At 47.2% G+C, this 14,733-nt stretch overlaps 1 protein-coding gene across 3 annotated transcripts; it reads left to right on the top strand.

Moving 5' to 3' along the window:
* The first annotated feature begins 5,468 nt into the window (after positions 1-5,468).
* On the top strand, positions 5,469-13,671 carry Fancg (FA complementation group G). 3 transcript variants are annotated; one of them, XR_003836403.2, is made up of 15 exons: positions 5,469-5,737; positions 5,940-5,991; positions 6,194-6,287; positions 6,877-7,008; positions 7,244-7,446; positions 8,725-8,860; positions 9,013-9,143; positions 9,232-9,378; positions 9,498-9,649; positions 10,789-10,855; positions 11,032-11,321; positions 11,461-11,507; positions 12,127-12,276; positions 12,748-12,833; positions 12,968-13,671. XR_003836403.2 is itself a non-coding variant. In XM_085839373.1 (15 exons), exons 1-15 carry the CDS (start codon positions 5,589-5,591, stop codon positions 13,074-13,076), a joined length of 1,977 nt encoding a protein of 658 aa, XP_085695499.1. In that variant the 5' UTR covers positions 5,469-5,588; the 3' UTR covers positions 13,077-13,671. The 3 variants fall into 3 exon arrangements, 2 of the variants coding, with proteins under 2 accessions (XP_085695499.1, XP_021015579.1); XM_085839373.1 differs by having other exon boundaries at positions 12,716-12,833; XM_021159920.3 differs by having other exon boundaries at positions 5,737-5,991; positions 12,716-12,833.
* The last annotated feature ends 1,062 nt before the right edge of the window (positions 13,672-14,733 follow it).

Genomic DNA, 14,733 nt, shown 5'->3' with positions numbered 1-14,733 from the left:
TTTGAGGAAGGGCCCTGCAGAGCTAAAACTTGCTTTGAGCCCTGGATCTTCTGTGTCTCTATCCTAAGGTGCTGGAACTGCAGTCATGCGCCCATCACTGTCCTCCCCCCCATTAACCTGCTTCCTGTCTGATTTTGCCTGCTGTAGGTATAAAGTGAGATCCTCTAACAGGCACTTTTTCTTTTTTTTTTTTTTTTTTTTTTTTTGGTTTTTTGAGACAGGGTTTCTCTGTATAGCCCTGGCTGTCCTGGAACTCACTCTGTAGACCAGGCTGGCCTCGAACTCAGAAATCCGCCTGCCTCTGCCTCCCAAGTGCTGGGATTAAAGGCGTGCGCCACCACCGCCCGGCCCACTTTTTCTTGACTAAAGTCTTTTACATCGATCTTGAAGTTGAAGTAAAGCAGGGTGTGGTGGCACACACCTTTAATCCCAGCACTCGGGAGGCAGAGGCAGGCGGATTTCTGAGTTCGAGGCCAGACTGGTCTACAAAGTGAGTTCCAGGACAGCCAGGGCTATACAGAGAAACCCTGTCTTGAAAAACCAAAAAAAAAAAAAAAAAAAAAAAGCTGAAGTAAGGCTATGTGTGATAACACAAACCTTTATTCCTAGCAGAAAGTAGACAGGCAGGATATCCCTCTAAATTCCAGGATAGCCTGGTCTGTAAGGTGAGCGAGACCCTGTCACCAAACAAACAAAAATTAAGATAGCTTTTCTTTTGTTGTTTTGTTGTAGGGTTTCGTGATATAACTCATAATGCCCTGGAACTCTAGTCACCCACCTTACCATCCTGAGTGCTGGATTGCAGGCATGAACTATTAAGACTACAAAGTTCATCGTTTAGAAGTACATATTTTTAAAGGGGCCAGGGGGAGACTGGAGAGATGACTCAGCAGTTAAGAACACCGGGTGTTCTTCCAGAGATCCTGAGTCCCATTCCCGGAAACCACAACCATTTCTATAATGGGATCTAATGCCCTCTTCTGGCATTCACACAGAAGACATAAAATACATAAATACATTAAATAAATCTTCAAAAATAAGTGTGTAGTTCCAGCAGACAATAAGCAGGTGCAGGAGCTGCCACACAGTAAAGGCCACTGGGTCTCCATAGCAAGTTCTAGATCCCCTGGGACTCCAGAGTGAGACAAAGTAATCACAAAGACAAAAAAAGAAAAGTTGTAGCTTTAATTGTCATACGTATATAATGTGCAAAGATCAGAACTATCAATTCTGGAACTGTTCACCCCCTCAAAGAGACTCTGATAAGCACTCTCCTCTTACCTATAGTGGTATAGCCAAAACAGCCAGCCTCTGGAGTGGTTAGATGACCAAGGTAGTGGATCTCAACCTCTATAATGCTGCAACCCTTTAGTCCAGTTCCTCATGGTGTGCTGATCCCTCAACCATAAAATCATTTTTATTGCTACCTCATAACTGTAATTTTGCTACTGTTATGAATTGTAATTTAAATATCTGTGTTTCTGATGGTCTCAGGGAAACCCTTGTGAAGGTCATTTGATCTACCCAAAAGGGTCACGACCCACAGGCTGAGAACCATTGCTCTAAAGGACTAAAAGCAGAATGATCGATTCCCATCTCAGGCTTCCAAATATATGCGTGTAAACTCCCATGCGCGTGCGCACGAGCACACACACACACTCAGGGACTTGCTATGTAGACCAAGTTAGTAATGAACTCTTAAAGATAAGCCTGCCTCTGTCAATGGAATATTGGGATCATGCCTGGCCCAAGAGGGAGGCAGGCATGGGGGGTGTGGGGGATATTTTTAAATAGGACTGAAACCTGCAGACATGTTGTCTTAGTCAGGGTTTCTATTCCTGCACAAACATCATGACCAAGAAGCAAGTTGGGGAGGAAAGGGTTTATTTGACTTACACTTCCATGTTGCTGTTCATCACCAAAGGAAGTCAGGACTGGAACTCAAGCAGGTCTGAAAGCAGGAGCTGATGCAGAAGCCATGGAGGGATGTTCTTTACTGGCTTGCTCCCCCTGGCTTGCTCAGCCTGCTCTCTTACAGAACCAAGACTATGAGCCCAGAGATGGTCCCACTCACAAGGGGCCTTTCCCCCTTGATCACTAATTGAGAAGATGCCTTACAGTTGGATCTCATGGAGGCATTTCCTCAACTGAAGCTCCTTTCTCTGTGATAACTCCAGCTGTGTCAAGTTGACACAAAACTAGCCAGTACACATGTCCAACCTTTTGATACTGCCACACAATTCATGCTTCAGAACTATATAATCAGGTTATGAAAAACGCAAAAACAATCTCCCATTGTTTTAAATAAGTTTATTATCTTGTGTTGGGTCACACACATAGCTGGGCTGGAGCACCAGTGACCCTCAGGCCAACTTTCTTGGTAGAGAAACAAAGGGAACAAAGAGAAGGGAGTGGGAAAGGAGACAGGGAGAGTGGGGTAGGGTAGTGTGCTCAAAGCATCATCTGTCCTTGTAGGAAAATGTCCTTATGGAAGCCAGTGCCGTGCACAGGAAGCGAAACCACTGAAAAACTTAAGGATATACAGTAATTATTTAAAGCAAAAACATAAAAAAAAAGAGTGCCACAGAAGCTGGGCATGGTTATGATCCCAGCAGCTGGGAGGTTGAGGTGGGTTCATTGTGACCCTGTCTCAAAAGCAAAGCATAAATCAAAGACCCACTAGTCTGTCTTGTGAAGTCACCTGTAGCCCAGGCTGGCCTCCACCTGGTTTTATAGCCAAAGATGGCCTTGAACTCCTGATACTTTGCCCTGCTCTTTCGTGCTGGGATTCCTGACCTGCAACAGGACACTGAGTGGCATTTCCTGATGTGGGTTTTATTTCTCTGCATCTGTGCAACGCGGGTTATTATTTGTCTCTGACTCAGTCACCCTGGGGATGTGAAGAGCTTTAGGTTTTCTTGAGGACCTATGCAGTACTTGTCCTGTGCTTATTAGAGAAGTGTCCGCCCAGGTCCTAGGCCTATATTTTTTCTTCTGACACTGCCAAGTGTGGTGGTTCTTGCCTTTAATCCCAGCACTCAGGAGGCAGAGGCAGGCAGATTTCTGAGTTCGAGGCCAGCCTAGTCTACAAAGTGAGTTCCAGGACAGCCAGGGCTATACAGAGAAACCCTGCCGCAAAAAAACAAAAACAAAAACAAAAAACAAAAAAAAGATTTATTTATTTTATTTATATGTACACTGTAGCCATACCAGAAGATCCCATTACAGATGGTTGTGAGCCACCATGTGGTTGCTGGGAATTGAACTTAGGACCTCTGGAAGAGCCTCTTAACCACTGAGTCATCTCTCCAGCCCCAAGAGATTTATTATTGTTTTTGTTTGGATTGTGGTTTTCAGGGTCTCATGTGGTCAAGGCTGGCCTTGAATTGTTGATCCTTTTGTCTCAAGTTTTGGTCTACAGGCCTATCACCCTGCTGCAATTAGAGGCATGCACTACCACCCCCAGCCTCGAATCAAATCCCCTGGTATTGCAGTTTGCAATGGTAGTAAACCAACATGTGGGTGCTGGGAATTAAATCTATATCCTTCACAAGAGCAACGAATACTCTTACCTGCTGAGTCATCCCACCAGCCATTAAATAAATTAATTCTCATGAACAATAAATAAAAATGAAAAAAAATGAGTGAACTGGAGAGATGGCTCAGCGGTTAAGAGCACTGACTGCTCTTCCAAAGGTCCTGAGTTCGATTCCCAGCAACCACATGGTGGCTCACAACCATCCATAATGAGATCTGGCGCCCTCTTCTGGAGTGTCTGAAGACAGCTACAGTGTACTTACATATAATCAATAAATACATCTTAAAAAAAAAAAAAAAAAAAAAAGCACTGATTGCTTTTCCAGAAGTCCTGGGTTCAATTTCCAGCAACCACATGGTGTTTCACAACCATCTGTAATGAGATCTGGTGCCCTCTTCTGGTGTGCAGGCATACATGTAGGTAGAAGAAGAACACTGTAAATAAATGAATCTTTAAAAAAAAAAAGAATAAAACTGGTGAACTTGGGCTGGTGAGATGGCTCAGTGGGTAAGAGCACCCGACTGCTCTTCCGAAGGTCCAGAGTTCAAATCCCAGCAACCACATGGTGGCTCACAACCATCTGTAACGAGATCTGGCGCCCTCTTCTGGAGTGTCTGAAGACAGCTACAGTGTACTTACATATAACAAATAAATAAATCTTTAAAAAAAAAACAAAAAAAAAACTGGTGAACTTTGCCAGGTATGGTCGAGGAGTGCACACCTTTAACTCAGCACTTGGGAGGTAGAGACAAGCTAATCTCTGTGAATTTGAGGCCAGCCTGGTGTACAGAGGGTGTTCCAGGACATCAGGGCTACACAGAGAAAGCCTCTCTGGAAAAGAAAAAGAACACAACAACCACCACCCCCACACACCCCCACCCCCCAAAAAACAAAACCAAACAACAAAACTCTCATTGCCTGCTGGATAAGATGGTGCACACCTGTAATTCTAGCATTTGAGAGGCTCAGGCAGGGTGATTACCATCAGGTGGAGGTTGCAAAGCCAGTAACAGGCCAGCCAGGATTACACAATGAAACTCTCAAAAATATCATCGAGCTGTACAGATGGCTCCTCTTAAGAATACTTAGTGCTCATGCAGGCCAGGTCTGTGTTCAAGGTTGGTTCCCAGTGCCCATGTCAGGTGGCTCAGGACTAAAATTCAAATCCAGGGCATTGGGCATCTCTGCCCATCAGTCCTGCATGCAGTCTGACCTGCAGTCACTCACATGTACCTACCCACAAACAGACGCATAAACATAATTAAAAAAATAAAATAAAAACAAGCCTTCAAAAATGATAACAACAAAGCAAAAGCAAATCTTGTTAAATCCGTAAAGGTTTTCTTGTTTTCTAAGCTTTTTGAGGCTCTCCTTTTTTGTTTGTTTGTTTATTTAGACAAACTCTGTCTCTGTTTAGCCCTGTTTAGTCTCTGTGTAGCCCTGGTTGTGCTGGAACTCACTTTGTAGACCAGGCTGGCCTCGAACTCAGAAATCTGCCTGCCTCTGTCTCCTAAGTGCTGGGATTAAAGGCGAGCGCCAACACGCCCGGCTTTATTTGGGGCTCTTGTATGTCTTTTGTGAATTGTTTTGAGTTGCTGCTACCATATACATAGTGTCAAGTACTTTTTTTCTCCTTCCTTTCTGCGTAGGAATGTCCGATTCTCTGTTTTTTTTTTTTTTTTTTTTTTTTTTTTTTTTTTTTTTGTTTTTGTTTTTGTTTTTTTTTCTCAAAGAGAAAGGATGAGATTACCAAGGGCTTCAGTCTCCTGTCCTTAGCTTTCGGGAGACATTTTCTTCCGGGGTTGGGGGGGTTGAGTGGGGGTAGGGATGGGTGATGAGGAATCTTTTCTTGGACGTTCTCCACAGTACTACAACTCCCAGCAAACACCGCGCGGTCCGACTTCCAGCCACGGAGCGGGGAAACCTGGACTGCCGTTGGTTCTAAGGCAGAGCGCAGCCAGAGACTGGTGCCAAGACCCACTCCTCCTAAACTAGCCTCAACACTCTGACCCCCGCGGAGGCCCCGCAGACCCAGCAGTTCGTCCCTGGCATGTGGCTGGCCTCCTGCCTCCCCACCTCCTTGTTCCCGGTTTCTTTTCAGTTTCCCGCGGAACTGTCTCTTGAAGACAACCAACCGCGGCCGAGAGTGTTGCAGCCTGGCCAACCACAGGCGCGGTGGGCGGTGGCAGGGACCGAGAGGTGGGTTTCTGATCGCGGAGAGCAAGCCTGGCTGCGACCCGAGGGGAGTCCGGTGGGGTGCAGAAGTATCTTCTTGCGGTTAGGGTGAAGACACCGGTGGGACCAGCCTCCACCCATGAAAAGACCCCTTTGGGTAACGGTGATCTACCTCGGCGACAATGTCCAGCCAGGTCATTCCAGCCTTCCCCAAAACATTTTCCAGTAGCTTGGACCTGTGGAGGGAAAAGAACGACCAGCTTGTTAAACAGGCTAAGGTAATGTGGTTGCTGGGACTCTCACCTTGTACCCTCAAGATGTCAGAAAGCGGCTTTGTAATGATCTCACCCTAGTCTAGGGGAAAGGAGCAGAGCTTGACCTCCGTCCTTAGAAACAGAAGTGACAAGAATATGTGTCCCTCCCTTGTCTCTGCTACAAGGGAGAAAGACTGATCCTTAAAGCCTCCCTACATAATTTCAGCAACTCTCCAGGGATTCTCGTCCGTCTCTCAGGCGACAGCAATCGGCCCAGAATACACTGGAAGGGCTTAGGGAGCTCCTCCTCACTCTACAAGGTAAGAACGACCTTCCAGCTGGTGAGATGGCTCAGCTGGTAAGAGAGCTGACTGCTCTTCTGAAGGTCCTGAGTTCAAATCCCAGCAACCACATGGTGGCTCACAACCACCTATAATGTGATCTGACACCCTCTTCTGGTGTGTCTGAAGACAGCTACAGTGTACTTATGTATAATAATAAATAAATATTTAAAAAAGAACGACCTTCCAGAAGGTCCCCCCTCACCCCCCTCAAATCCCCAGTATCCAAAGATCAGCTTCTTTTACGAGGTTCTAGGATTGAGGTGATTTTTCTAGGGTTTATGGAGTCCTGCTTAAAGCCCAGAAGAGACTGGGTGGGATTGTCTTTCAGTAGCTTAATTCCTTCTTGTTTTCACACACATACACACACATACACACACACACAGGAACATTTGAAGAGGTGATTTTCAGGAGATTTATAGAACTTCCTGCTCTTTCCAAAGTTGTCTGGGCAAAAACTGAATTCCTTCTTGAAGCCTTGGTTGGAGTGGGGTTGGTCTCTGGGTTGGAAACCATTTGGGCTGAGTTTCATGGGACAGCCTATGAGACCAGCATCCTGTCGCTCCAGGACTCCCTGCTGCTGTCCCTGCTCTCCCCTTGGAGCTGACTGTCCTCTGTAATTGTATAATCCTGAGGGCTAGCCTAGTCCAGGCTTTCACTGAAGATCTTACTCAGGATCTTCAAAGGGGCCTCGAAAGAGGTAAGGTCTCCTCTGCTCCTGGTAGGTTCAGTTTGGATTTAGGGATGAGGCTGGTGAGTGAGAGGAACATCTGTCCACGGAGACAGATGTTCTTTTCTAAACCTCTGTATGTTCCTCAGACTAGGCAGGGGTATTATTGTAGTCTTTGGGCTCTTTCAGAGAGGAAAACCCAGAGAGGATGGGGGGGATGAGAGATGGGTGTGTCTGTGTATGTGTGTGTGTTTATGCTTTACAGTGCTGGAGGCCCAGCATCACCTGGAGCCCAAGTCACAGCAGGGACTCAAGGAGCTGTGGCACTCTGTCCTCTCTGCTTCCTCCCTTCCCCCGGAGCTGCTGCCTGCCTTACACTGCCTGGCCAGCCTTCAAGCTGTCTTCTGGATGAGTACCGACCGCCTGGAGGACCTGAGCTTGCTGTTACAAACCCTAAATGGCAGCCAGGTAACTGGGGAAATGAAGATGAACATACCTCCCCACACCCCCAAATCTCCTAGGGCTTCAGACATGCTAAGCAAGCACTCTACATCTTCCCTTCCTGCCCATCTTCCTGTTTTTTAATGTAATTTTATGTGTTTGAGTGTTTGACTTGAATATATGTATGTATATATGTTTGTGCCTGGTACCCATGGAAGTCAGAAGAGGGGGTTGGATCCCCTGGAACTGGAGTTACAGAGACACTGTACTGGGAGCCATCATGTAGATGCTAGGAACTGACATGTTGGGTCCTCTGTAAGAATAAGTGCTCTTAACCACTGAGCCATTTCTCTAGGCTACTTCCACTTTACAACACACACACTTTTTTTTTTTTTTTTTTTTTTTTTTGAGACAAGGTCTTACTCTGTAGCCTTAGACCAGGATGGCTTCAAAGACCCACAAACCTCTGTCTCCTAAGTGCTGGGATTAGAGGTGTGCACCACCATGCCAGGCTGCCCACTTTGTTTTGGAGACAGGCTCTAACTGTGTACCCAGGCTGCAAACTTACTGCATTCCTTCTAGCACAGCCTCTCCAGTGCTGAGATTTATAGGTGTGGACCACCACACCCAGTCCTCAACTCTTTTTATTTTCTATTTGAAGATAGGACCGTAAGTTGTCCAGTCTAGTCTAGCCTTGAGTTCACTCTGTAGCCAAGGTTCAAGATTTTGAACCTACAGCCCTTTTGCTTCAGCATCTAGAATATGAGTCACTAGGATAACAAGCCTGCACCACCATTCTCTGTTTATAGCATCATTATATTCTGGGAAGGCTGCTCTCATGGTTGTCAACAAACAAACCAAACCAACACACACACACAACTAAAATAACAACAAAAGCCCCAACCAACCTAAAAAGCCCAATAGACTTTCTGAGTGACCTTGCTCTGGTAGCGCCACATTGGGGGATTTTCTTGGGTGCGATGTTTAAAATAGCTTAAAGAGTCCAAGTAAGGATGAAGCTCTTGGGATTGTGCTAATGCCGCCTCCCAGCCTCCGTCTTCTCATAGGAACCAGGCGTGTTCCTTGTCTCATGTCCACCTGGGTATATGAGTGACAGGGAGCTCTGGCTAGTACCTTTGAGCAGTTCTCTTCCTGCCCATTATCATTGCCCCACGGGTGTCTTTCTCTCACGATTGGGGAATAGTGATCAGGAGGACTGTTGGGCTCAAAGACCGGGTGGAATAGACCATCTAGAAAGGGGATGCTTTCAGGGCTAGAGCCTCTTGACTGTCCTTCTCTCTCCAGACTGAGACCTCTGAGGATCTGCTACTACTGCTAAAATCCTGGAGTCCTCCAGCTGAGGAGTCACACGCCCCACTGATTCTGCAGGATGCCCAGAGTTTGAGGGATGTCCTTCTGACTGCATTTGCCTGCCGCCAAGGTCTAGCAATCCAAATCATGCCTTCTATCTCTAAGGGGTCCTCTGGTCTTATGCTCTCTATACCTCCATGGAGATTGTCTGTCTTCTTGATTCCGATCATGCTTCCTGCCTTATGAGTTTTCTTTCTAAGCCTGTGTCATGGTTGTCTCCAGGCTTCCAGGAGCTAATCACAGGGAGCCTACCCCATGCACAGAGCAGCCTGCATGAAGCAGCCTCAGGTCTGTGTCCGCCGTCTGTGTTAGTCCAGGTGTACACGGCGCTGGGGACCTGTCTCCGTAAGATGGTACAGATAAAGCCCTAAGAATTGGGGGAAACCTTGGGCGTCATGCTTTGTGAGGGTAGCTGAGACTCCTATCTTTCTGTTCACCCAGGGAAATCCACAGAGAGCACTGTTGTACTTGACTGAAGCCCTGAAAGTGGGAACAGCCTGTGCCCTTCCGCTTCTGGAGGCTTCCAGAGTATATAGGCAACTAGGAGACAGAGCAGCAGAGCTCGAGAGTCTGGGGCTGCTGGTTGAGGTGGGGACACCGTGTGGAGGACTGCTGGGGTGCTCGTGTTGTGGTGACTCGTCAAGACTGGAGCATACAGATGGGTGTGGTTCACAAAGATTTAAATTTTTATTTCTGTTCTTTTTTAGGCCTTGAGTGCCACCCATAGTTCTGAAACATTCAAAAGTCTCATTGAAGTAGAATCGCTACTTCCACAACCTGACCCAGCCTCTCCTCTTCATTGTGGCACACAGAGCCAGGCCAAGCACCTGCTAGCAAGTCGATGCCTGCAGACGGGGAGGTGAGGTGAACCCCCTGCTCACTCGAGCCCCTCTTCCCACTTCTGATGTTTTCACTGGACATGTGGTTCTTTCTTGCTCTCTAAAGTTTTATATATTTTTGGCATATGTGGTGTGTGTGTGGGGGGGTGGGGCAGGAGGAACCTCCCATTCTGCTATTTTGGGGTGTGTAGAAGCCAGAGGTCAACATTAGGTGTCTTCCTCTTCTGCTGTCTACTGTATTTTTTTGAGACAGGGTCTTGTGGTGAACCTGGAGTGCTGTAGTTTTGGCTAGACTGGCTGGCCCCTGAAACCTTGTGATTTGCCTGACTCTGACTCCTCCCTCACCCCAAATGTTGTGTTTAAAAATGTGTATTACTTAGGTCCGGAGAGATGGCTCAGCAGTTGAGAGCACTGATTAGTCTTCCAGAGGTCCTGAGTTCAATTCCCATCAACTACATGGTGTCTTACAACCATCTGTAAAGGGATTTGGTGCCCTCTTCTGGAGTGTCAGTAAACAAGACAGTTACAGTAAACCAACCTTTTTTTTTTTTTTAATTAGAGTGTATTGCTGCCCACTAGTGGTGGTGCTGGTGCACACCTTTAATCCCAGTGCTTCGGAGACAAGAGACAGGCTGATCTCTGAGTTGGAGGCCAGCCTGGTTTACAGGACAGCCACGGCTGCAGAGAGAAACCCTGTCTCGAAAAACCAAAATCCAAAGACCAACCAACCAAGCAAAAAACAAAAAACAAGTGTACTTGGGTTTTTACAAAGGTACTGGAGCTGTAAACTCAGGTCATCATGGCTGCATAACAAGCACTTTATACAGCTAACCATGTCCCAGCCCCCATCTTTCTCTAGTATGACTGCTTATCCCTGTGAATAAAGCATTGGCAAGACACAGGTCTCCACTCTTAGCCTCCTGCCTTACAGCGGGACCTGAAGTGGAGTCTCTTTGCTTTGAAATGTGGAAGTGTCCTTCCCCATCCATCCTGAAATGGGATAAGATCTGTACTGAGCCAAGGTTGGAGCTCTCAGACCTTGCTCTCCACTTTACACTTCAGAGCTCAGGCATCCCTCCATTAGCCACGAGAATATTCTCACTGGAACCTTTTTGGGGAGCCAGGGCCCTTGAAGCTCACAGACTAACTGACTCTCCAGGGCAGAAGATGCTGCAGAACATTACCTGGACCTGCTGGCAATGTTGCTGGGTGGCTCAGAGACAAGGGTAGGTGTGTGCGTAAGGTTCTGGGCCCTGAGGTGGGAGAGTTGGGCTCACCCCTGCCCCTTACTTGGTCTCGCTAGGGAACCAGTTCTCTCTGCTTGATACTGGGGCCATGGGTAAAGAGCTCAGGGATGGTGACTCATGCCACTTCAAGACACTGTACCCTCCTCCCACCCCAGTTCTCCCCACCCACCTCCTCTCTAGGTCCCTGTATACCAGAGTTGTGTCTGGAGGCAGCAGCAGCACTGATCCAGGCAGGCCGAGCCTTAGACGCTTTGACTGTGTGTGAGGAGCTGCTCAACCGTACCTCGTCTCTGCTTCCCAAGATGTCCTCCTTGTGGGAAAATGCCAGAAAAAGAACCAAAGAACTGCCATGTTGCCCAGTCTGGGTCTCTGCCACCCACCTGCTTCAGGGCCAGGCCTGGTCACAACTAAAGGCTCAGAAAGAGGCACTTAGTGAATTTAGCCAGTGAGTCCAGGAAGGCAGAGGATGGGGAGGTGCGGAGGATGATGTTCCGTTCCGACTGGGACTGGGTTGGTTTACTTTATTCTTAGAGACTACCTTCATTTCTGAGCTTGGCTCTTTATCCCTATATTTCTTTCTTCAGATGTCTTGAGCTGCTCTTTCGGACCCTGCCTGAGGACAAAGAGCAAGGTGATTTCATATTTTTTTTCTTCTTCCTCTTCCTCTTCTTCTTCCTCTTCCTCTTCCTCTTCCTCTTCTTCTTCCTCTTCTTCTTCCTCTTCCTCTTCTTCTTCTTCTTCCTTTTTTTTTTTAACTGGGTCTCACGTGGACAAGACCGGGATGGCCTCAAGGTTACTATTTTAGTAGAAGATGACCTTGGGTTCCCCTTCCCCTCCTTCCCAAGTGCTGGCAATATACGAGCTTGCCACTGTGCCTGACTCTAACTTAAATTGTCAGTTTTTCTTAACTCTTGAAAGTGTTGTGCGTGGGTTCCCTTTCCATTGTACCCCAATCCACCAGCCTGGGAGACTTGAGGAGGCATGCTGGTTAGCACATGCCTTTAAATCCAATACTCCCAGTAGGGGATCTCTGAGTTTGAGGCCATCCTGATTTACATAGTGAATTCTGAGTCAACCAGGGCTATGTGGGTTTTTTGTTTGTTTGTTTTGAGACATTGCTTCAAAAACAAACAAACAAACAAACAATAAATTAGGGAGGACATGAGGAGAATGGGGACTGGGGGTTTGGTGGCTGTGTCTGGGATGATGGGAAGGTACCTGCTGACCTGGGTGGTGGTCTCTGCGGGCAGGCTCCGACTGTGAGCAGAAGTGTAGGTCTGACGTGGCACTGAAACAGCTTCGAGTGGCTGCTCTGATCAGTCGTGGACTGGAGTGGGTAGCCAGTGGCCAGGATACCAAAGCCTTAAGTGACTTCCTCCTCAGTGTGCAGATATGCCCAGGTACGTTTACTTGAATGACATTGGCTGTGTATGGGAGGTCCAAATACAGGCTATGTACTTGGACAGAAGTGTAAAGACAGTATTCCCAGAGAGGAGGAAGGGATAGGGTTGTACTGTATATACCGAGGCGGTACCATGTGTGCATATACAAACCAGTATGTTTGCAAGGCTCTGAGAGCTCCCTGGTCTCCCTATGTCCTCAGACACAAAGATCTGGACTATGTGGGGATGGTTTTTGTAGGGCCAGGGCCAGTTGAACACTTTGTACTAGGCAGGCAATGGCCTCTGGGAGAGGTTGGTTATAAATAATCTAGTTCTGGTTTCATGTGTGTGTGTAGAGATGATACTTCCTCTCTCTTAGTCTGTTTTTTTTCTTTTAAAAATGATGCCTCTGGCCCTATCAGGTTCTCAGTCTTTGTACCTTGGGGTGGGGCTCCAGGCAATAGAGATGGTTCCTTTTACCTGCTTCAGACTCTGAGAAGATTGGAGCGGAAGAATGAGGCCAGTGTTTTCTGGCGGGAGGCCCGCAGCCAGCTGCCACAGGAGGACGCTGCCGGGTGAGCTGAGTGCTGGCTTGGGCTGAGGGGGAGCTGGAGTTCTGTGCTGCTGAGACCTAGCTGAGGAGCAGAGGAAGGAAGGATGTGAACTCTGACGTCTTTCACTCTCAGCCATCATCGTTCTTGTTTTTCAGGTCTCTTCCACTGTATTTAGAAACCTGTTTGAGCTGGATCCATCCCCCTAACCGCGAAGCCTTCCTTGAGGAGTTTGGGACTTCAGTGTTGGAGTCTTGTGACCTTTAGCTTTCTTGTTTCCCGGATCTTGAGCTTTGGCCTCTGTGGACTCTTTCCTTGGGGAGGGGTTAGCTCTTCTTTTTGTTTCTTCTGCCTTCTCCTCTTTGGAGAGTGGCTGGAACTGATTGTTTCTCAGCAACTCCTTCGCTCCTGAGGCTGGTCCTGTGGACCTTGATCTACTTACTACCAGGCTAGTTCCAGAATGGTTCCATGAACAAATCACTGTCTGCTCATGGCACTTTTCTTCCTTCCTTCTTTCCTTCCTTCCTTTCTCTCTTGTGTGTTGAGTAAAATCTTCTATTTATGTCTTATCTGCTTACTACACATAGTTGAATGGGAAGGAAGGCTCATGGCAAACTAGTTGGGTATTGGCTGTTTAAGATGCTCTATTTCCAACACCCATCTTCTGTCTGCCTTCCCTGTCTCCCTAACTACCCCCTTCCTTTCCATTGTCTTTTTGGTAGGTTGGATTCTGGGGACTAAATTGCAGTTCCTCCTATAAATCCCCATTCCTACCCTTTTCCCACCCTACCATCTACCTTAAGAGCTTGAGATACGAGTCTGAGGAAAAGGCTATGTTAATCCTCCTGGGGAAGCAGTTTTAAGTTACTATTTATCCTTCTTAAGTTACTATTAAAATTTTGAATTGCTTATTTTAAGTTGTATGTGTGTGTGTGCCCTTGGAGGACAGAGGTGTTGAGCTATAGTTACAGGCTGTTGTGAACCACCTGACATGGCTACCAGGAATCCAACCTGTGTTCTCTGGAAGAGAAATTACATGCTCTTAGCCTGAGCCATCTCTCTAGCTATGTTATCTAAAAGCACAGCCAACAGCCCTAGGAATCTATGCTAGGTGACAGGGAAGAAAGTTAGGTCTGGAACGTGATCTTGACAGGCCTCCTAAGGAAGGGTGGTACTTGATACTTAAGGAGGTGGGGACATGTGGTACCTGCTTTAATCCCAGCACTTGGAAGGCAGAGGCAGGTGCTCTACATAGTAAGTTCCAGGACAGCCAGGGCTATGTAGAGAGGCCCTGTCTTTTTTTGTTTTTTGAGACAGGGTTTCTCTGTGTAGTCCTGGCTGTCCTGGAACTCACTCTGTAGACCAGGCTGGCCTCGAACTCAGAAATCCACCTGCCTCTGCCTCCCAAGTGCTGGGATTAAAGGCATGTGCCACCACTACCCGGCTGAGAGGCCCTGACTTAAAAATATTAAAACAAAAATGGAGTTGGGGTTGGGGAGATGTTTCTCAGAGTAACTCCATCTGTAGAAACATCTCTCAGGTCAGTCTGTGTGGGTAGGAGCTGAAGGGTGAATTGAATCAACCAGAGCCAACCAACCGTCTTTCGACTATAATGAAAGTCAATGGATTGTCTTTTGGGACACAGGACCTTAAGTCACAGCACATGGTTGATTTTCTTGCTCTTGGGCACTACTGCATTTCTGCGTGTTCTGCTGTTGTCCTTGACTTGCATGAACCTCAGTGCTCTCCCTCCCCAGATAATATTTATATTCTACAGTAAGGAGTGTGTACTCCCAGGCCTGAGAAACTGCAAAACCTTCGTGATTACAAGAAAGTGCGAGGGCAATAGGGTGAAGTAAGAGCTGGGGTGCTGATTCAGAACTGGGGTCCAGAGAAGAAGAGGGGGTGGGGTAGGTGGGGCTAG

This window comes from Mus caroli, unplaced genomic scaffold, assembly GCF_978045245.1.
Source record: "Mus caroli unplaced genomic scaffold, Mus_caroli_1 scaffold_6, whole genome shotgun sequence".
In the NCBI taxonomy this organism is placed as follows: domain Eukaryota; kingdom Metazoa; phylum Chordata; class Mammalia; order Rodentia; family Muridae; genus Mus; species Mus caroli.
This window is presented reverse-complemented; position numbering and strand designations above follow the sequence as displayed.